Source organism: Lutjanus erythropterus, chromosome 4, assembly GCF_056507025.1.
Source record: "Lutjanus erythropterus isolate fLutEry1 chromosome 4, fLutEry1.hap2, whole genome shotgun sequence".
NCBI classification, from domain to species: Eukaryota; Metazoa; Chordata; class Actinopteri; order Lutjaniformes; family Lutjanidae; genus Lutjanus; species Lutjanus erythropterus.
The window spans coordinates 34,324,320-34,347,986 of record NC_139320.1 but is presented as its reverse complement, the minus strand read 5'-3'; the positions used below and the strand labels follow the sequence as shown (position 1 = coordinate 34,347,986).

At 40.1% G+C, this 23,667-nt stretch overlaps 1 protein-coding gene across 1 annotated transcript in view; it reads left to right on the top strand.

Annotated features, from left to right (window-relative positions):
- The window catches only part of LOC146328755 (uncharacterized), a 73,512-nt gene that overhangs the window by 30,304 nt on the left and 19,541 nt on the right, over positions 1 to 23,667 (top strand). Inside the window, exons 3-5 of the mRNA XM_084717760.1 lie at positions 11,003 to 11,060; positions 18,173 to 18,421; positions 22,827 to 22,887. Coding sequence (XP_084573886.1) covers positions 11,003 to 11,060; positions 18,173 to 18,421; positions 22,827 to 22,887 — 368 coding nt within the window. The remainder of the gene's footprint in view (positions 1 to 11,002; positions 11,061 to 18,172; positions 18,422 to 22,826; positions 22,888 to 23,667) is intronic.

Below are 23,667 nucleotides of genomic sequence, written 5' to 3'. Positions count from 1 at the left end.
CTTTATAGTGAGTTTAACTCATTGTTCAGCTGTCCGGCCACAACATAATTTGGTTCACTGCTCTCATAGTCTTGTTTTTGGCTGCAGCAGGCAGCTGTTTTCATCACAAATGCTCAAAAACGGCATTGTATAATACCTGCCCAACACCAAACAGCAGACAGATACAGTTAGCGACTAGCTCGCTGAACATAGTTGAGTGTTTATGTCGAGTTAAAAAATTAGGATGTTAACCCTGATTTCATGCTCACTGACAGTTTTTTGGAGATTGCCACCAAAAGCCCTCAGGTCAGACGTAAATTGGCAGGCTCCACAGAGCAACGAATGCTCTGTGTAACCTGTTTGAAGATGCAGTCCAAGAGCTTGCCAAGATCTTTTCAATGCCTTGCGGATGCCCAAAAGATATCAAATAGGTTTAATATTTGTTTATGTTGGGGATGGGTTGGGGAGTCGAGCAACAGTTGCAGCCAGTGAGAGCATACGTTGTTTGGGAGAGGAGATGAGGAAGGGGAGATGGAAGAGTACCAGAGCAGCAGCCAGACAAGAACAAATATAGAAAACATCTAACGTTCTAATGTAACCTAATATTACTTCCTGTGTGTGCAGTCTTGACAAAATGTACTGTAGTTTGGAGATCAGACTCGCTGTGAAATCCTCATAGTGAAAGATCTTATAATGTGTGACCCCATCGCTGATCAGTCAGCGGTGTGCAAAACAACTACAAGACATAAAGTTGTGTAGAGTGAACAGTACATTGAAAGTTGGGTGTTCAAAAGACAAATATTAGCCTCTGGACTTTGTAGAGACTAAAAACAGAGCTAAAAGACCACCTGTGACTTTCTTACAGTAGGTGGTTAGAAACATGAATCCAAATGAATTATAATGTTGCTCTACAATGCTGCGCTGTATGTATAAAAAAAAACCAAGTGTTTGCTAACAAATTCAACATTTCAACCTAAAAGGTGATGATATGTCAATACTGTGTTCAAAATTTGTTTCCGCTCCCTCCAAGTGGGAAAAAAAAATCAGTTATTTAAAGTTTAGGAGCATTCAAAACAAGTATGATACTCAGTTAATTATTAGGAAACTCCAGACCCATAAAACAAAGTGTTCCTGTCCATTTTCAGGCCTCCATAGATGTTAGCTATTGTTAAATGATTAAAGCACCAAATCCTGTTGTCTAAAATGATAAATGACACATTTTGTCTGCTGCACTCTCCATTGTAGTGTGTAGACTAATATTTTCAGGGCTGGATGAAAGCATTGTATATGGAAAAATAATGATTGCGACCTGGGTAATATTGGATGCCTGTGTGTGTGTGTGTGTGTGTGTGTGTGTGTGTGTGTGTGTGTGTGTGTGTGTGCGTGTGCACCAGCAGCATGTCTGGCTGTGTGCGTGTAAGTATGTATGCATTAGTGTGTGAGCTCTGAGGGGAAATTCCTCTCTCAGGTCTGGGAGTTCTTCCTGTCGTAGAGCTGTGTTTGTACAGCCTGGCTTTGTCGGGATATCCTACCCTGCCCATGTCTGAGAGAGACAGAGGGAGAGATGGAGGGAGGGATGGCAGGGGGGAGACAGAGGGGCACCCAGTGAGAGCGAGGGGTCAGGCTGAGAAACTGGAGCAGCGGAGGAGGCAGTGGTAGGAGTTGGATGAGGATGAAAATCAAGAAAGCAAGGCAGATTTTTTAAGGCCTTCATTTAATCAAATTTGTCATGCCGTCACTCATGTCTGCACAGTGGTTTAAGTTAGCATAGTTCACCCTAATCCTGAGCTTTACTGCTGTTAGACTGGCGTGAGGCTGCAGGCGAAGAGGACGGGGCCAGACGACCAGACAGCCTGCAGCCGGAGGGGAGAGACGATTTATCATCATGATTAATTCTCTTGTTTTGATGTTGTTTTTGGGGAAACCCCTGTTCTCTCCGGCAATGCCAGGCTCAGACCATCTGCACATGGCATGACTGGCAACAATCAGGATGAGATCGGACTGAAAATGAGCTGTTTCTGTGTGGGAGCTTGACCTGAACTCACAGAGGCATCAGGCTCAGATGTTGCAGAGAAATCACTGCATACTGCTGCTGAGTGGAAGTGGTTTAGATGGAGAGACAAGGAAACAGACAAGATGAATGTAGAGAAAATCAAATATCCACATGTACACTCAAAAATGTACTTTCACATTTGCTGAGTCCTGCTACAGTAATGTTCCTCTCAGCAGCTGATACATGTATCAGATTACTTGTATCTTACATCTTGTGTACAAATTGAGATAGTGATATGTCTCACACAGTATCACATACAACTGTAAACAGCTGTGGATAGACTGTGCTGAGTTTAAACAGGAAGTGTACCAGAATAAGTTTCCTTGTTCAGTTTATATTTATTTCCCTCTAAATAATTAAACAGGTCAAGATACAGTCCAACCAGACAAAACAATCTGCATTAATGTTTCAAGGTTCAGAAAACTCGGCTCTGTGCCCACAAACAGCTTCATTTCAAGGTTTAACGTTTGAAAAAACTTAGGTAAAACTTTATATAAAGGGATGTGCAATAGACTATCATTACACTGTCATAACCATTGTTTGAGATGTCCTCCCTATGACAACTTGACATTAATCAAGCCAATAATGTCTTTGTTGTGACAAAATGACATTAACCAAGACAAAAGTCTCTGTCTTATGACTGCTTGACATTAACCAGTGCATCATAACCTGTCATTGTTTCAGAGTTCTGAAAGCTCAGCTCTGTGCCCATGGAGAGCTTCATTATAAGATTCAAGACTCAAAACACGCGATATATAAGCGGGTGTGCATAAGACTGTCATGACACCTGTTATGAAGGGCTCGTAATGTTTATGACTGTTCTCATTAAATGTAATTTGGGCGATTATGCCATTTTACTGCACAGCTGACAGTGTTTGAGATGTCTGTTATAACAACTTGACATTTACAAAGTCAAAAATGTTTTATATCCTGTCCTTGTATCCTTGTATCCTTTGTTATGACAATTTGACATTAACCAAGACAGTATAACCTGTCAACATCATTGTCATGACTACTTAACATTACCGACTTAAAGAAACTGTTTAGCTTTATGTTTTCACATTACAACTGGCCTTATAACATTTAACGCATCTTTATGACAAGTCCAATGGTAGTCAAAGAAGTCAAAGAAAATATTCATGACAGTCTTATAATGGTCCCATGACAGTGTCAAAAGCAACCACATATGACAGTTTAATGTAATGTTATAACAAAAGGCTAAACACTTTGAGCTTGATGAAGTCAGCGTGTTATAACAGGGACATTTTTTTCTTGCTTTATGTCATGTTGTCAAAACAAAGATGTTATCAACTTGATCAATATTAAGTTGTCCTATCAAAGACATCTCAAACATGGTCAACTTTGCTTTAAAAACACATAATTAACCAACTTCATGACACTAAATGACAACAGTCATAAACATTTCTAAAGCCCTTCATGTTCATGACAGATGTCATGACATGGTTATGACAGTGTGGTGACAGGCTTATGCACCTCCCATCAAATAAAGTGTTAAATCTTAATTGTCTATCACAGTGATAGAAAATTGCTGTAGGCTCTCGGTTCGCAAACAACGTGAAAACACAAACCCATGAAAATCTCACATAAAACTGAAATTATCTTAAAACAGAAATAAGTCCGTAAATAAATAAGAGCAGATGTGCAAAGCTGACAGTCTCCTTGGCCTCATTTAAAATGGATATAGCAAAATGAAGGAAAGAGTTTTTGTCTTTTTAGTTTGAGGTCATCTGAAGCAGCTGCCTGATGGGAGTAGCTGAAATGAGCGTGTGAAGGAGTGAAGGAGGTGTGAAGGGTCCTTCGTGATGGAGCCTGTCTTTCTTTTTACTGAGCGGCTATAATGGTCTGAGAGCTGGGTTTGAGTGGTGCCACTGATTTTGGTTGCTTTTTTTTTTGCTTTTGATGCTTCTTGTGAGTTTTTTTTTCTCTTGCTCTTCTTTGTGAAGAAGTTGTTCCAGAATGCAAGGATAAATGTGAGGACTGATGTGATCAATGACCAGTGTTCTGCTGTTAAAACGTCCTGACTGACATTGAGGGTTCTGTCTTCCACCCAGCGCAAAGTGGCGCACAGTGCAGAGCAGCTGTCATTGATATTTTCTGACTGATGCGGCTGACATTTCCTTGCCCAGTGCCCATGTTGTGTAAGTAGCAAATATACTTGTGGCCATCTGTGCAGCCACAGGTGTGTTGGTCTTGAAATGAGGTGTGGCCAGACACGAATCTGGTGTATTGCTATCTTGAGGCAGCAGAAAGCGATTGCGCCACTGATGAAGAAAATCTGGTCTAAAGTCGATGCTACAATATTTTCCTGTTATTTAAAGGACACATTATTCGGGCACTTCACAACACAAGTTCATTCTGCCTCAGTGTTTCATTTTCCTGCTTAAATATTAACATTATTTGCTGCAGTGACATTACGGCTCATATGGAAATAAAACTGAACGCAGCCTCTCTCATTTAAAATAGGATTTCATAATCAAAGTTCAAGCTTTCCAGATGACTGTGTTGTATTGATAGATTAGTTATTTCTTTCAGGATTTACTTTAATAATCACAAAGGCTGCTTTCAGTAATTAATGCACTGTAGTAACATTTCCATGTGTGCTGGAATGTCACTGCAGTCATCCCTCTGTTATTTTTTGACCCAGCCTGCCCGACCCCTGGGCTAACCTCAGTGCCTGCATCACTACAAGTGGGTCATTTCAGCATCTGTGTTCGCCTCTCCAACTTGCAAGATCTGAGGCAGGAGCAACTGGCTCAGAAAGGGAATACGAGATGACACTCTGATTGGTTTCATTGATTTTATGCCCAGAACACACACATGAATAATTAAGAGACTAAATCCGAGCACCTTGTGGTCCAAATTATGTGCCGTTTAAACAGCAAAGGTGAGTTGAACACATCCTAAATGCATGTTGTGTATTTGCAGAGGGAAAATATGGAGTCAAGCAAAGGTGGAATATTTTCACAGCAGACATTTTGATTAGTCAAACTCAGGTGTAACTAAGTAACTGATTATGACAGACTGCATTGCATTAATTGCAGGAATAGAGACATCAGTAATGATATTAGTTCCACAAGTGCTTTTCCTGCTATGACACATCAATACGTCTTCTGTGAAAAATGTTCAATATATAATTTTCATTTGGGAACAATAAAGAAACAGAATTGCTCCTAGTGCTATAGATTCTATCCTGACACATTTCACATCTACCTGCCATCATGACATTTAAAGGCTTATTTCAGTTTTTGAAGGCATGTAAACCATAGTAAGAAGTGATCTAATATAGCTAGAATAGTAACACTAAACCAACAGTTCACCCCCAAATGAAATATACATATTTACCTCAGGCTTGTTTTTCTGTTTATCCATCTAGACTTCTTTGGTGTGAGCAGCAGAATTTTGGAGATATCAGCTGTCGAGATGTTTGTCTTCTCTGGAATATAAAGAAGTTGATAGGAACTATTTTGTACATCTACTCATGGACAAGAGGCTCGTGCTTGTGACAGTGCAGGTTGTGAACATTTATGGCATCCTGCATGGCTGCGAGGGATAAAGTACAGTGAGCAGGTCATTATTGTGAAACAAACCCCTTCAGGATGATTCAAGATCCCCCACTTTGCACCATTTCACTCACTGTACATTATCCTTGACCTGGATAATGTACAGTGAGGTGGAGATTTTAACCTGTTTGTGGCACTATAGTGTATGAATAACCAGAGCCATGCATCATCACAGCAACATTAACCACTCATTACCCAGATATCCACTAGCCAAGTTGCAGTGTCATACTCATGACCAAGCATTTGACTGCAAAACCAAGTGAAATCGCCGTCTGTGGAACCACCATCAGCTTGGCCATTCAAAGGTCTCATTTGGTTTTCCACTCTTGAGATTTAAATTGTACTATTTTTCAGAAGGGAGAGCATTTTTATCTCTTATCTGTGACAGAAGATGTAGTAATTGTGGTCATGTTTAAAATGCATCTTGACACTGTTTTAAGAGGGACTGTCCTTGGCTCGGTTAATCTTCCACTAAAATGATCATGCCACACACACACACACACGCACTCACACACACGTACACCTTTCCCATTATGTCATTTCCTCGCTGTCATCACTTCAGCCATTATCTCCACAAATGGTACACATAGCAGTGAGATGTTGTTTGTGTCAGAACGAGGTAAAAATATCGTTACTGTGATCTTATCAGCGCCTTCTTTGTGATGTTTACTGTTTGATTTTCCTCTGTGTGCGTGCTGTTGTTTTTTTAAACAGACAGCGAGGTCACTTAGTCTTCTCCCGGCCTCTAATGTCCACAGGTCTCACTGACGTCACACACTTTGGAGATTGCAAAACAAATTGCGCTTGTGCCCATGTGAGTGTGTGTGTTTTGGAAAGGTTGTCAGGAAGCGTTTATTGTAGGTGATTTTCTTCTTCTATCTTTTTACACACATGTTCCAAGTCTTATCAGTGGTTGTTGTTGTGATTTTAACTTGGTAACCATGGTTAGTTTGACCTCTCTTGGCCACTGTACGGGCCCTCAGGCATAGCAACAGGGCTTACCGCAGATCCACCCTTCCTGTATCGATGACAATATCATAACTTACCTGCTGTGCGCTCGTGTGGGTGAAAGGGTGATGAGAAAAAGAAATGAGAAGAAAGAGGCTTTGGACTTCCCACAGGTCTTAACCTGCCGTAACAGTTGGCAGAGGGTGCGGGCAGAAAGAGGGAGAGGCGCGCACAGAGGATGGAAGGAAGGGTGAGGGAAGAGAGAGGGCGATTTCAGAGATGATAAGCCTCAGAGGTCTGCGAGCAGGCTAGCAGTGAGGTAATGCTGTGTGTGCATTTTGTAGTAGTGAACAGTTCATCATAACCGCTCTGATCCTAAAATCGCTCCAACTCAAGCAGCATTTCATCAGCTGAATGTCTATCAATCTGCTGCAGGAGAGCCGAGCTGATTAATTCTGTGCGGTAGCTTAGCACATTTAATCAAGGACTGTGCTTAAGAACAATTGTGAAAAAAATCATGCTTAACTTTACGCTTCAACTCCACCACATTTCAGAGGGAAATTCTAGTTTTTCTTGCGCTGCATTTATCTGAAAACTTTAGTCTCTGTTTACTTTCCAGATTAAGATTTTATATTCAAAAACATATTATAAGCTTATGAAATACAATACAGAGAAAACTCCACCTTAGGCTGGAGGTATTCTTGCTTTTTAACCATGCACAACCATCCCTATAAATGGACACAGGATAAGTGAGGCAGCCATGATGTGTATGCAAATGTGTAGTTTAAAGCAAGTATCCTTCTGGCCTTCCTCCAATGTTGAGCTGAAGCTCACCAGACATCTGTAGCTCACTCCTCATCCCTGCTTGAGTGGCTCTGTTGCATCGATTTTTGATCCACATCAGTCTGACGGTTATAAAGGAGTGAAGTGCTAAATCAGTGTAGTACTTTTGTAAAGATTAAGCCAGCATATTGTTCAGTATTTCTGTGCAAAAAAGTATTGTCTTGTTGGTCCCTCACGATTCAGATGTCTTGGTTCTACTGAAGAGACATTTTCCCTCTAAACCAGGGTTTAACAGACTTTTGCAGCTCAAGATCCAAAAGAGAAATTTGCTGTCTCCCCAGGACTTGGTCTCACAAAAATACATCATGAAATTGCCAAAACATCTACATTTATAGACCACTGATGCAGAACACGACAAAGCAACAAGCAGGGTAGTGATGGATGATTGAGAAGGATTATGTTTATATGAGTCTATGCATTGATTTTTGGGGAGAAGTTTTCCTTTAAAGGCCCAGTGTGTAAGATTTGCAGGGCACTATTGTCAGAATATGGCAGAAATGTAATATGATATATGTATATATATGTTAGCATTTGTGTTTAATCACCTGAAAATAAGAATTATTGTGCTTTTGTAAGCATGAGTATTTATATAGACAGAGGGTAGACAAACCAAACACTCTAGCCTCATGCTTTTTTGTGAGTTTTTGCAGCCACTGTACTTTCTCCGACATGTTTGGAAGGGGAGGGTGAAATTAGGTGTATTCAGTTTGTTGTAATCTGGAACCTCACTGTTAAATGCCACTTAATCCTACATAGTCGTCCTTTAAGTAAAAGATCTGAATACTTCTTCAGCCACTGGAACTAATGTTATTAACATGGAATGCAGGATTTCTCAGTGTAAAGATAAAAATCGTGATGAATACTAAACATAACTTCAGGTGAGAGTTGTAAGCCGAAGAAGCTTAATGACTCCAGCTGGTCCATCTGTTGGCTACCTGCTATCTGCTGGCCTTAATGAACTGGCTGCGAGCCCTCTGCAGCCCGGCACATCTCATTAGCACCAGGACTTCTAAGTACTGTGCGTGTCTGAGCGTTCTTCGTCCGCTTCCCCTTATTACCTTTTTTCTTATCTTATCACCCACCCTTTCTGTTATGGTCTCCTCTAATCTTTTATCTTCCATCTCATCATCATTTCTTTTGTTCCACCTCTCTCTGACCTCTTTGTTCTCTGTCTCCATCACATATCTGGAAATCTGACGAACTCCAGGAGTCCTGCAAATCGTTACTCCACCGCAGCAGTTTCTCCTCTACCTCTCTTTGCACATTTTCCTTACATACTCCCACATAATTACACTTACTGCCCCTTTTCTCAGTCCTTTTCGTCTTTATACAGTCATTCTCTCCACCTTTTCTTCCCATCTGTTGCAGCACAGATATACTCTTTCTTGAGGCAAATCCCTGACTCAGTATTTTCTGCCACACCAATTTTCCCTCCCCTAACATTTTGCACCTTCACTGCAACCCTTCATCTTCTCCTCTCCTCCTTGCATGTCGCCTCTTTTCGCCTCCAGCTAACGTTAGCATTGCTGCCAACCTCCTGCCCTTAACCTCCCCTCAAATCCATCTCTCCCTGCACTTCACACCTTCTGCATCCATCACCTGCTTCCTATCTATTCCTCCTCTGCTTCCTCCTCTCCTCCCCCCTCTGGCGGTACGCTCTCACCGCAAAGACGTGACTACACATCCATGTAGCCCTTTAGGAGACACCTTACCCACAATGCTCGATTTGCATGACAGGCGCTGGTGCGTTTCGTCAAGGGAGGGAAGGATGGATGGAGAGAGATAGAGAAAACCTAAAGAGAAAAAGAATTGTAGCAGAAAGTGTTGGTCTGAATTATTCATCGCTGGTCTGTAGGATGAACGAATGCATCAGAAAAGAAAGCAGAAAAAACACCTGTCCTCTGTTATCTCTCCAGAGTGTGATATCTTTGTAAGCTCAAAGTCATCATTTGAAGGTGTCCTTATGTCTCAGTCTCCTGCTTGTGTACTGCAGGATGGTGGCCAAAGTGCACACATTTACCCAAGAAGTCCAGATACTACTGCAAAAACCACTTGTGCAAAGATAGAGGTACTGATGCAACTTCTTTACTCAAGTAAAAGTGAAAAAGTATAATATACTCAGAGTGTAAGAGTAAAAAGTAGCCCTCTGAAGGACATTCCTACTGACTGTTTCTGTACTATTAACTGAATCTCACCTTTTCTCCATGGTCGAGTCTCCCTCTCTGTCTGTTTCATCTTGTTACGTCTCTTACATTGTTTTTAGTCTTGGTATGTCTTTTAGGTCTTGTTACATATTTTACATATTTTACATCCTTTACTCTCTTTGTTTTGTCATGTCTTTTAAGTCTCTTTGCATCTTTTTTGTTTTGTTATGTCTTTTTCTTGTCTTGCATCTCTGCTTTTTTTAAAATCCTTTTTGTCCTGTTATATCTTCTACATCTTTTTAGTCTTGTTAGATGTTTTTGTCTTGTTGCCTCTTTTACATTGTTTTTGTCTTGTTATGTTTGTACTGAGGCTGACTTCTTTACGGTCTATGAATTTTAATGAAGTGCCTAGATTTTGTCAAATAGACATTGCAAGCAACAAACAGGCCCATCTGTTTATGATTAACCTGTTGGAGAGTAAAAAAAGAGCACAATAAAGTGTCACACCTGGTCCCAGAGTGTGTTCATTAAATTGAACAGGGGTTTTTGGACGTCCTCCCTGACCACATTGATGTAGTGTCCCCTCTCTGTCTCCGTCTCTCTGCATGGCCTCAGGTTGAGGTTTTCTTGAATCAGCAGCACCCAGCTGCAGCCTTGGCGTGTTTGGGCAGTGAATCACTTCTGATGCTTGTCTGTTTTTTTCAAGGTTTAGAGCAAGGACAGAAACACACACACACGTTACACAGTGTAAAAAAAGGAAACTGGGTACGCAAGTACCTCACATACTTAACATAAGTACGTAACATGATTTTTTCCATGTTAAACACTGCATTTATTCCATAGCTATAGTTACTACTGAACCTTCAGAACAAGACTTTATGTGTGAAACATGCTCTTTTTGTAAAAAATGATTAAACTACACAATGGTGTATAAAGCTGCTAAAATTAGTACATTAAAATACTTCTTATATGTTCATGCATCAGTAGCAGTATCCTGGTTTATGATCAATATGACACTTTGAACCCATTTTTTTATACTCATGAGTAAAGAAAACACAGTCAGTCTGCATGTTACAGATCTCAGCGATGCCAAACATCAGTATCATTAATCAACATTCATATCCGAGCCCACCGACACGTGCAGCCAGAAATACTGGCAGCTTGCTCAGATTTATCAGAAACAGCCTCGTCCATACAGGTCAAAAACACAGCCCATCTCTAGGATTATAACTTCTATTTGGCCTTCATAAAAAAAAAACAAAGAAAAAAAAAAACAAATCAATATCAGGCGTGTAATGATGACTATTCCCTGGAGGAGAACAAATCACCTCCGCCACCTCTCACTCAAAGCAGGACAGAATTAATTTATTTCCTTGTTTATTGTGATATTAAACCCAGAAACGGATATTTGTGGCACATGTTTGACAGATGTTGTGTCCATGTTTTCTTCACAGAAGTCCTTCTCTCTGGTGTTGGACGCTCTGGACTATGACAACGACACATCAGAACCAGGTGAGGCTGCTGTGTGTGTGTGTCTGTGTGCCTTTCTATCCATATGTAGGTACACGGGAATGTAAAGCAAAGGGAGGCTTGATATTTAAATAATAGATAAGGACGAGTTGTTTTCATGTTTATAATATGCATGATCGTTCTAGCTTTAATTAACAGTGGTTTCGTTTTTTTAAGCTCTTTATCGCAGTATCTTGAATTTCTCATTTTATGCCTCGGTGCTGGTGACAGGCATGACCAGAGTCATGGGTCTGTCCATACATCCCATTCTTGTGAACACGATAACTCATGAACAGTTTGAGCGAATTTCTACAAATTTGGCACAAACGTCCGTTTGGACTCAGTGATGAACTACATTTTGGTGGTTGAGGATCAAGATCACAGTGACCTCACAAAACATGTTTTTGGCCATAACTCAAGAATTCATATGCTAATTATGACAAACTTACACACCAACATTTAAGAGGATAAAATTATGAAATGATGACATTTTATATCGAAAGGGTCAAAGGTCAACTTCACTATGACATCATAATGTCAGCTCTCTAGCAGTTCTTTGTAAAAAAAAAAAAAAAAGTCTCTAAGTAAAGATAGCATTTTCTCACTGGAAATTATTCACTGGATATTTCTTGTATCTAACATGTCAGTATAGTAAGAACTTCCATTTTGGTCAAAGATACACTTAATGCTTTCCTATTCTGCTTGTTAGGGGCTCATTGCATGGGAAAAATAGTCTAAATATAAAGTTCAAAATGCAAGTCTCATTCAAAAGAAATCAAAGGCACACTGTAGAGTTTGTCTAAAATTAAAATGGCTGTATTTTACATGGCAAAATGCATTTAAAATGACCAACACGTTACCATACCATTTATTAAATTCTTTACTAAATATATATTCTGGACAGTCTGCAGTCTGAACTGACATGGAGGTAAACTGGAACTTGACTGGTTGATGGAGACATACAACCACGAGGCAGTAATTCTAGTTTTCTTTCTTTTTTTTTAAAGTACATTCCTAAACAAATGCCAAAAAGTCAGATTCTGGTCATAACTCGTTTGTAACCAATGTGAAAAAATTGGTTTAAAATATTTTGGCATCTACACCACATTTTTTAGCAGGACTTGATGTTATTTTTTTCTCTATTATGATTGTATCATAATAGAGCCACTGCCTTATTAAATTGACATAACAAACTGAACTAGTAAGATACTGATAATCAAAACTGGTTTTTCATTTGCAGGAAACAAGTTGGAAAAAGTTAGTAAATTAGCTTTAGTCAAGGAACTACCCAGAGTCACGATGGTTTGAACACTTGTTTACGAGTATGTGTGACTCGACATGGTGGAACAATGTGAAAATTTCCCTTGTGTCTTGCTGTCTGTGATCATACGAGGCTTGAAGGTCTTTTATCCAGACCCTTTAATTTCCTGCTCGTCTCCTTGTTGTTTCTCCTCATAATCGGGGAAAAGCTCCATGACAGAGAATATGAGCTGCATGCTATAAAAAGCTGAACACACACACCCACAGACACACACAGATGGAGACAGATGTTCCTATGCCTTCCTCATTCCTGTCATGCCACAGTCGTCCTTTTCATCCCAACATCCCCAGCCCTATCCAAAAGATGGCTGAGATAATGAGAAACTAGGAACTGCACCAGAGATCCTTCTGCTTCTCCTACGTGTTCGTCTCTCCTGTCGTCTTCCACTTCTCCTTCCCTCTGCCCTCCAGCGCCTCTCTTACATCTTGTTTGCATCATCTGTCGTTTCCACCTGAGCTCCTGACAGCCCTTACATTGGGTCTAAAGCCGTTCACTAGGCCGGCAGCTTAGCTCAGCCCAAACATCGGCGTCCCGTAGCAGTCTGAACGGACTTATCAGGCCCTGCCGCTAATCAGAAAGGATTACCCAGCACGACTGTACCTTCTGAAACAGTCCTTGGAAAATATTGAGAAAATATTATGTCCTTTGAGCTCCGACAGTACGACCTTCACTGAGTCTAAATAAAATGTAGTTGGTGTTAATGTGCAAGGATGTACCTTTGTCTTTTAAAGGATAATTCCAGTTTAATACATTTTTGGTCTTATTTCCTTAGTTTTGATCCTTGTTTTTATTGGTTACGGTAACATTTTGCTCGCAAAAGTAATTGCTACATCTGGGAACATAATGACAGGACAAGAAACACAAGTGGCCATCAGACAGATTGAGAACAGTTCAGTGAGATTATCTAAATCCCTTTATTATGAAGTTAAACCACAAATGAGTGCACTTGAAATGTTATTAATAATCCCTTTTTATGCAAAGGTACTGTTGCAGTTGAGCTTTATTAAATACAATCATACATATACAGTCATTTAGCTTCCTTTCATTGATATGAATAGGATAAAATACAATTAAAAACCAGGACTGCAACCTGCAAAATGACAGAGTTGAATCAACACCTCTCTGAAGCATTTTTCAACAAAAACATTCTAACTATCATGAAGGTGGGACTGTTGTATGAGACTGCTTTTGTTTTAGCTTGGTGTTCCTAATAGACTGGCAACTAAGGAGATGCACAACTGCATAAAACCAGATCGCTAAAATGAATATGTGCCGCGAGAGGTCAAGAAACCACAGGCTTAAACAACAAACCAAGGCTTAAACAACAAACCAAGCTAATACATAAAGGATGATTTACAATACAAAGAAACTAAATGACAATAAGAAAGAAAGAAAAAAGGAACCAATTTTACCAAATCAGCAGACAATAATCAGGTAAAATGAAAAAAAGATACACATATAAAAAGAAAAGAAAATAATTCAATATTATCATCAATAAGACATCATGAATTAAAAAAGATGACAATTTTGTTCTTTACATTTTGTTTTATGAAGAGGAACATGAAGCTTGTCAACCTGTCTAATTCTATGAGAATGATTTTGAGAATTATGGATGTATGAATGTAAAAACATTATAGAAAAGGCAATTTAAGGCAACTTAACACAGCGCTCATTAACTGTGACACTCATATTGTCCACTTTTCCCATGAGATGTGATGTGATGTGGTGTTTTGCTTCAGATGAAAAAATGAGTGAGACTTCTTGGCTCCTTCTGGAAACTGTCCACATGCACAGCAGTAGGTTTGCAGTTCATGCAGTTTGAGCAGGCTCAGTAAATCCAGACTTGAGAAGTCCTGACATATCAGCAGCTGGTGACAGATTCTGTTCTCTGTTTTCATAGAATGTCAGACTAAAAGGTGAGAAAGAAGCGGGCCGTTTATGGACCTGTAACATGTTGGCAAAGGCTTGCAATATGGTGATAAAATTTGGTAGCCACAGGAGGCCACATACATTAACCATGGGCCATGGTTAATGTCAACCTCTGACAACCAAGTGTATTACTGCAAAGTGTATTACACTAGCGATACTTGTCTTGAGTAATGAATCATGTCGATATGAGCAACAGAAAATTATTTCATGTAGCAAATCGCTGTTTGCATCTGGCAGATACGGAGGTTTGTTTTAAACCTGTCTGATCACCTGATCTCATGTGTTTCTTGCTCCACCTGAGTTCTTTTTAGCGACTATCATGTCACACAGTTCTTAAGTCTCAGCATTCAAAGGCATCTTGTAGAGTTTTCTTGTAAACAGACAAAGTTGTTTTAGTGTTTATGTTAACTGTTTCTCACCAAAACACACTGCTTTACAGCTCCACAAACTAATTAAATGTATTTCTTTTGTTATAAAATCTTTATAGAGCTGATTTTTTTTTGAAGAAGAAGAATTTGAAACGTACATTGCTGGCAGTCCTCTTATTCTTTGTGTTTGATGGTGAATTGCAGCATTTCTCGGCACATTAAATCCACCAACCGGCAATAAGTGGAAGGGCATGAAAACACCGACAATACTATCACGCACTTGGATGCTCATGCACGCATGAGTGCACAAGAAAATAGTAACAGTTGTCAGAATCCTTTTACTTTTGCCAGTACAGTGTTGTAATGAACTAGAACGACCTTAAAATAGCAGCAGTTTCATTTTCTCTCCTGTTTTTCCTTCTGTTCACATATTTATAAGGTCATTTTGAGTGCAGATTTGCTGCTGTGTTCACCCATGTTTCAACTGTATTGACATAGCACTCACAGCCACAAAATTGCCACCACTGCCGGAGAGAAAGTGAAATTCAATATTAGACGCTTTGTAATCCAGACCAGCCTGTCTATAAAACTCAAGACACATGTTTAGACTTAGTGCCTTCATCCAGATGAGAATAATTTCTTTGGGACATCCTGCACTGGACTCAAAACTGAAAACAAAAACAAGAGAATTACCCACATACATCAAATATACGGGAGACACAGACACTCTGCAGCAGATCCATTGGATTTCATGAGTCTGCTGTATTGATTTGTCGGTTCAGGTGATGCAAGTCAAAAGGAGGCGTTTTCTCTCCTGCAGTGTTTTCTCAGCTACTGTCAAGGGCGAGCACTTCACAGCGAGTACCAGGCGGTGGGGAACAATCACCAGAGGCCACAGAAAGAGATTTAAGTGTTTCCGCTGCCTGCGGTCTGCGAAATAAGGGTTCCACAATGGTTCTTCTTGAAGGGCTGGGGTTCTACTTTGAACCATTTGCTCCTGAAGAACCTCTGTTTTGGAGGAAAGAGTTCATCAAGGGTTCTTTGTAAGATTTAAGGATGTTTTTCATTCAAGGAAATCTTTTTAGAAGAAATGGTTCTTTAAAGGATTGTTGAAAGCTGTTAGATTGGAAGAGATTGGAATATAAAAGGGCTCTCAGTAGAACCACCTGGGTGGGTTCTTGTCAGCACCCTTGGAAAGGTTCTGGATGGAACCTCCAGACAGGGTTCTGGGTGTTACCTTTCACAGATGGTTCCAGGTGCAACCCTTTAGGATGACTTCTTTGTAGAACCCTCAGAAAGGGTTCCAGGTAGAATATAAAGACACCAAAGAGGGTTCTCCAGTGCGGACAAGCCAAAGAACCGTTAATGGTTCTATTTAACGGTTTTATTTTTCAGAGTGTGCAGACGCGGTCCTTGTGTGTCTGCTGCCTGTGATCTGTTTGTTTTTCTGTAAAGTGTGATGTCCAGAGCAGCTCAGGGCTTCTTCTTCATCCTTACTGTCTAATATCTGAGCTCCTCTCTGGTTCTCAGTTGTTCTCTGTTCTCCTGCTCACTTATTATTATTATTGTGCCAACTCATCTAATCTCATTAGAGAGGAAATCAGACTCTGTTATACACCTCTCCTGCTGTGCTGCCTCATAATGTGGTTATTTTTCTCTACTCCTCTCGCTTCTGCTGTTCCTCTCGTCTGGCAGAGAAAATGGTAATGATGAAATTGGCCCTTTGACATGCCAGAGCTATAAAATAATGAAAAACCCACGATGCACTGCGACTAACGTTGATGAATGCTTGGAAAACCGGGCCCTCGGATTGGACTACAGGCAAAGGCCGGTGGAGGAATGGCTGAGCTAACAGTGCGCTCACTGTCCGCTCTGTTCCCACTACGCTTTTACTCTCTTAAACACACACACGGGCAAACACACACACCGGCCAGTATGTGCCCCTGTTTTCATTCCTTTGTGTCAAACCACAGTGATCTCATCTCTCCATCAGGCGGTTTGTGATGTGTGTGTGCTAATAGCTGCCTCCCTTCCTCTTTGGCTCTGTTTGCCTGTGTCTGTCTCACACACACACACACACACACACACACACTGAACACCCTTTTTCACTTCATCGCTGACTTACTTCCAACAAAGTTTCCTTTTCTGCGTCACTATTTTGCAATATTTGCCTTTATCTTTGCCGCCATCTCTTAAATACACACATACATAGATGAGACACACAGATATACCCACGCACACACATATTCTCAGTGCTTTGTGTGTGTGTTAATACCCTGTCAGAGGAGATTATAACAGAGTTGGGGATGATAGCGCCTCTGGGAAATCCCCTCCGGGGGTCAGGAGCAGCAGCCGCTGCCCCGGGCCTCATCTGGTCCTCTCTGGTGTTCAGATCGGTCTCTCTCTTCTCTGCAGACCCCCGACCCCTCTTCTCTGGTCCCATATTGCCTCCATCACTATTCATAATGGAACTGTTTGTCAGTTTGCTCCCTGTATCCTCGCTGTCTGATGCTGATGGATGTATCCAAGGATTCTGGACAAGAAAATCTGTGCAGATTAAAGGATGAAATCGTTTCGGAGAAGCCCACCCTCTCAGACCATAACAGATATGTTTGAAAGTGCGCCTTCCTTTTTGACCTGTTCCTTCAGTGAAATTGCTAAAGACACATCTATTGGAAAGCACAAACTGCCAGGTTCACAGTGGTGTAGAGGAGAAATAAAACACTTTTGGAAACACTTTTGATTTGGTTGTCATGTGATTCAAGCTTTAGCCACCAATCTCAAACAAACTGGTGACATACACACAACTAGAGAGCATCCTGTGATGGGAACACACCAGCCACGACGCGTTGTTGATGTTCCAGCCCGTGCATACTTTTTTCTGGGAGACTTTCATTGTCCTCTCCCGGTTTCATCCTGGGGTCACAATCCTCCCATGTTTCTTCTGATTTCTGACAACTTTTCATACCTTTTTTTTTTTCCTTACAGAGGGTTTTAATGGAAAGGGGTACCATTTTTTCTAAGATTACATGGTGTAATGAATACTTACATACAAATAAAAGCGCAGACTGGAAAATCTATTCATAAATGTACAAGTACCTAGAACCTAGAACTCATGGGTTGGACCCCATCCTCACACTCAGCCATTTTTATCTCAGCTACACACCTGTAAAGATTTGTGAGTGCATCTTACACGGTTGTGACACTATCATGTTGACATATAAACACCTGCCAAAGTACTCAAAACCACTTCTGTGTAAGTTCCCTCTACAATAAGTGTTTCCAGCACCACATTTTGCCCTGATGGCTCATAGACATAGGGTGAAAACAATACCAGCCACTCCGGTAACGTTGACCAGTACACTCAACTATTTCCTGTTTCATGTTAGTATTGCATCATATTTGCAGTAGCGTTTACTGAGAACTCACAAGCTTCAGTATTTAGCATCATCAAGGTCTTATAAGACTTTGCTGACTTTTCCTCCCTCCTCCCTCAGGTCAGCTGATTGAGCGAGTCCTCCTCTCCTCCATGCTGAACCCCGGTGAACAGTGGCAGATTTACCGTCACCACGGACGCGCTCTCAGCCTTGAGTACAGGCTTCGCTTCCGCTGTGACTCAAACTACTACGGTCCTTTCTGCAACAAGTTCTGCAGGTCCCGAGACGACTTCTTCGGTCACTTCAACTGTGACCCCAGTGGCTCCAAAGTCTGCATGGAGGGCTGGACGGGACCAGAGTGCAAAGAAGGTGAGAGAGGGAGCTTTTGTGTCTGTTGCTATGTGCCGTAGTTTTACCTCAGTTTTATCTTAATGTTGTCTTTCTTTTGTTTGGCCTCACTGTTGAGCTCTCTGTTGCTCATTACCTGCTCTAGCTTTGTCTGTCAAAGCACTCTATTTTTAAAGGTGCTATATAAATAAAGTTAGTATTATCATCATTATCATTATTTTTATTATTAGAACTTTAATCAGGCCTGAAAAACTGAGCCCCAAAAAGCCCAAACCTGACAAAATTCTGTCCGAATCCAACCTGAACGTGTCCCTCGTTTGTATATGTCAGCCCGAACCCGAGGACAGCCTGACATTTCTCCTAACAAGCTTCCCTCTATGTACCAAACAGTAGGAGTTGACAGTAACAGGGACAAGACATGGAGGGAATTTGAATTGGCAATGACAAAATTGATGAGGAAAATTAAAAAGAAATGGTCCAATACATAACCCCCCATAAAACACAACAAGTTGTTTTTATGCTACAGTTTTTTGTCCAGATTAAACAAAAACGACATACAATTTGTTAATTATGGAGCTTTAGAATTGCTGGTAGGTGGATTTGGCTACCTTTAGACAGAGCCAGGTTAGCTGTTTCCCCTTTTTCCAGTCTGAATGCTGAGCTAAACTATCTTTATATTTACTTTACAGACATGACAGTGGTGTCAGTTTCCTTGTCTAAAGTTTGTCAGTGTTGCATTGTTGCCTGGTAATAGAAGGGGTTAATGATCTATCTGATAACAATGATGTGACAAAAAATAAATGTAGATTGATGGTTTACCGTGATGGGTTACACAACTCAATCTTCTAGAGTTTGTTAATTGATTTTTATATGAATGGAAAATAATGTCTGCCTGGAATGTTAGAAAAATAAATTCCAATTTATAAAACACAACATAAGGGTTTGCAAAACAAACAGTTCAGTCACAATTCATGTTTAAAAAATGTTTATTGCATCTGCAGAACATATTTGAGTTTGGTATCTGGGTTCCGACCTCTTCGCTCCCTGCAGATTATGTTTACGTAGAGATATCGGGCAGTGATGAGTAAATATCTTGAACTTCCTGCTGCAGCCTGCAGGTGGATGTTGGGGTGGTGTTGAGGCTGGAAGAGCAGGCAGAGATACTGATGCAGAGCAGCAGAGGCATTGACAGGCAGAGGGAGAGATGGGACACTTTAAATAGACCGCCAGATTTGGCGGGTGTGTTTGGCAGCGCAGCTTGGTTTACCTGAGGTAGCTCACAGGCATCACTCCATTTCAGATGTCAAGGTAAGAACATATATCAATATAGCACCTTAAAAATGACAAGAAATTAGCAAATAAGTGTAACAGACAAAAACAAAGTCATCATATATTAATACTGATAACTGGAGAGATTTAAAAGTGTTCATATATGGTGGAAACCTGATAGTGAAAGAGAAACAATTTCACAATCTTTATTGTGCATAATTTGTTGTAAATGAGCTAAAAATACAAAACGTTCTTTTGCAAAGCAAAGTTCTGTTATATATTTCCTGTAATAAATAATAAAATGGCCAAGATATGCCCTCAAGGAAATATATGAAGCTGAAATACTTTCTTTTCTGGCATTAATGTTACAGCCGCAGTGTTCCCTTCTGAAATTTCTATACTGGGCCGGAATAACTGTTTTTGTTTGCCTCTTTCACATTTATTAAAGGTCAAATTAATGCTGAATATTCACCAAATGAGTAAATGTCTGTTTATGAGTTGTAAGAAATTGTTAATAATCAGTCTGCCTGAGCCTCCTCTAGTCTGGAGAGGAGGGGGCAGTGGGAAACAACTCAATTCAACTATAGATTGTATATTTAATAGGATTTCAACTATTTAATGTGCAGCCAGTGGCTTCAAATCTCCTGCAATACTCATTTTTAGATACACAACTGCTGGATATTTCTCCGTCAACCCTCATTTATCTACGTACTTAACTGCTCAGTTGTTTACATGTCAAACCTTCACATTTTTGTTTGCTTGCTTTTAATGACACATACAGTATATTTTCTGAAAAAATGTTTGTTGCTAGAAAATATTCCACCCATATTTTCCTCAGGATGACTTGAGGCCGGTGATGAGAAAAAATTAGAGATTGTTTTTGCTTTCCATTTATTTTTCCACCATCCCTGGAAGGGTTTTTCCTCTGTAGTGATCCCTTCCAAGGTTTCTTAAAAGCTTTTTCCATGAGAGTGTCCTTGTTTTCTTTTCTCATGTTCGCCTCTGAAGCCCTTTGAAATTGTTATTGCGATTAAGGGCTGTTAAAATAAACCTGACCCATGAACCAGTGTCATCAGCTTTCCTTGGTAGATGTATTGTTATGGACTCTGAAACCAAGTTGTAGCCTTTGAAATAAATGTCCACACTTTTTGGAGCATAAAACACAAAGACAGCAGAATAAGCACACATACAGCCACACATCTACTCCTGTTTAAGTCAGTACCGGCAGCCTTTAGGACCCGTTACACTGACATACTCCTGTACATCAGTAAATATAGTCAGCTTCAGTGGACAGGGTGTGTTGGGGGGATTATTCTGCGTCTGTCTGTGACTCATCAGCTGGACGACCTCGCTGTGTGACCTCGGAGTGCTGCCATCATGTTGCGTTGGTAAAAAGTGAATGGAGGAAACCGGAGTGGAAACCATGGGAACCCTGAAGGACACGCAGCTAGTTTACGGACATCCTCACTTCATCCGACTTCCTCCTCAGCAGGTCGCTGATTGGACTGCAGAGAAGCAGGAAGTCTGAAAAATTAGCCAGGGGTCCCTCTGTTACCCCCTGCAGGTTAATGACCATGATGAAGTGAGGGGAGTTTTCGGTCTCAAGCTCTCCAACTGGAAACTTTTCAATAGCTTATCTGTGTACTGAAATGTAGGCAGTGATATACGCAGAGTAATTCAAGATTTTTCACAGAGTTAGAAGAAGAAGTTGACGGATAATGGATTTTTAAAAGCTGATATACAGTGAGCAGTTATTGTGACATAAACCCCAACAGGGTGATGCAGGAATCACCCTGTTGGGGTTTATTTTTCAGTAATGACCCTCTCACTGTACTTTCATTACATTACATTACAGCTCATTACATGTTTACCTACCCTCAAAAAATCAACAATTAGACACAAAATATTCATTTCAAAATTATTTTATGGATTTTGAAATTATTTTATTGCTTCTTCAGAGAACTTCGTCCATAGCAACAGGCTGTTCTTCATAGCAACGGCCTGCTATAAGAAATAACAGACCTTAAAAAGTTGTAACTGACCAATCAGAATCAAGTATTTAACAAAGCCATTTAATAAAATAGCCATTATTCAGAGCAGGAAAAAGCTGATAGTCAGTTAATCTTTATTAGACACTGGATAACCGTTGAACTGAACATATAAGTCAAATATATAAATCTGGATCACTGAACATCAAACTCAAAGTAGAGTAACTGTAGAAAAAAAGAGAAAGCTCATTTTAAAGCAACTGACTTCACTAGATTTCTGTGTTTTGAATCAAACCTACAATTAAACAAAATTTTGCGGATCTACAATCTTTTACTGAGATCATTAACTTTTCTTCTTTAGATAGACTTGAGACTTGAGTGAACTTGTTCACAGTGAGCTGTGAACCTGATTTGTCATTATGTGGTTGCTTTAAAATTAAATTGTTGCAATTGAAAATGTTAAATAATTACCCATTATTCACTTTCACCTCGATGAGATTACTTAACAGTTTTTGAAATGCAGATATTTGGGGGGTTTCAAAACTCAAAGAGTGTGCTGTGAAATCTTATTGTTGTTATGTCTAAATGCTGTGATATTTTATTGTCGTTGTGTTGTGGTGGTGATGTCTTAATGTTTTGAAATCTTGTCACTGTCATAGCTGAAGCTGATGTTTTATGGTGCATATGTTCTGTCTTGTAGTTGCTGCCCAGGGACTACAGATGAAAGTTAGCTGATAGCTCATTCTGGTACAACTAGGGAGCTGTGTATTGTCCCTGTCAAATAAACAAATAGATAAAAAACAAGTAATAAAATAAAATAAAATGGTGACGTATGAGCCAGTGTGACTGGCGGAGGATGTGCAGCCATCAGCCGCTGATACGATAGTTTCTAAAATGTTTTATGACGTCGAGGTAGAATACACATATTCCAACAGCCGTCCAATGTTTTTAGGTTTCACCCCACATGGATGATCTGCTTTATGTCATGTTGCACAGTTGAGTGTCTATTGTATATCTGGTGATGTCTATTTTCTGTCAGCTGTTTTGAATTTTTGTTCAGCTGGCTAGTGCATTCAGTGTAGATTGCAACTTTTGAAGCCCAGTAACTTAGGTTAGTTACTGAATTTATGGTCTCTAATAGCTCGCCTTTTTTTTTTTTTTTTTCACAGCTGTGTGCAAGCAGGGCTGCCATCAGGTCCATGGCTCCTGTACTGAACCTGGAGAATGCAAGTGAGTCAGAACGTTTAAGAAAACTTTAGGTAGGGGTGGGCAGATCAGTCCCCAAAATATTGATACTATCAACAGGAAGTCTTGATTTGTGATACCAAAAACATGGATCCATCATGTTAGATGATGTCCTGGGCACATGAACATTGTTCTCAGTGCTGCAATATTTATACCTGTGCTGCTCCTGTTTGCAGCCACGCATTGATCATTCACATAATGAACATTTTTTATTTATCATTAAAATTTGTCTTGTGTTAGAACATGCATGTAATTAAGTAATTAACAGAGAATAGTGAGAAGAAATTACTCGTTTGGTTGTAATATATTCAGAAGTCAAATAGTAGTAAATTATGACATATTTCGCTCCCTTACATGATACATTAGCTGATTTTAACAATAAAAAGCATCAATATTGGTATTGATAGCAATGATCTTTGGCCCTGTTATTACTTGGTAGTAGATCTAAGCCAGATTTTGAGGTATCGCCTACCCCTACATGCAGGGTCTTACATATCAGTCACCAATATATAATTTCAACATCAATGCCATAATGAACAAACATTGCATAGGATGCACCAGAAGCTAGAGTACAGAATTTAAAGCAGAGTGTAGAGTGTAAGGCCATAATGCAATTTTGATGTCATGTTGTTTTGAACCTTAGCCTGGATTAGATGTCTGCAGTGAGGTTGAAATGGGTCTGAAATCCTGCAGCAACAGGCAGGTGTCTGGGGATTTGTCTGCACTGATGGGCTATTTCCACCCCAAAATTGCTGAAATCTCTTC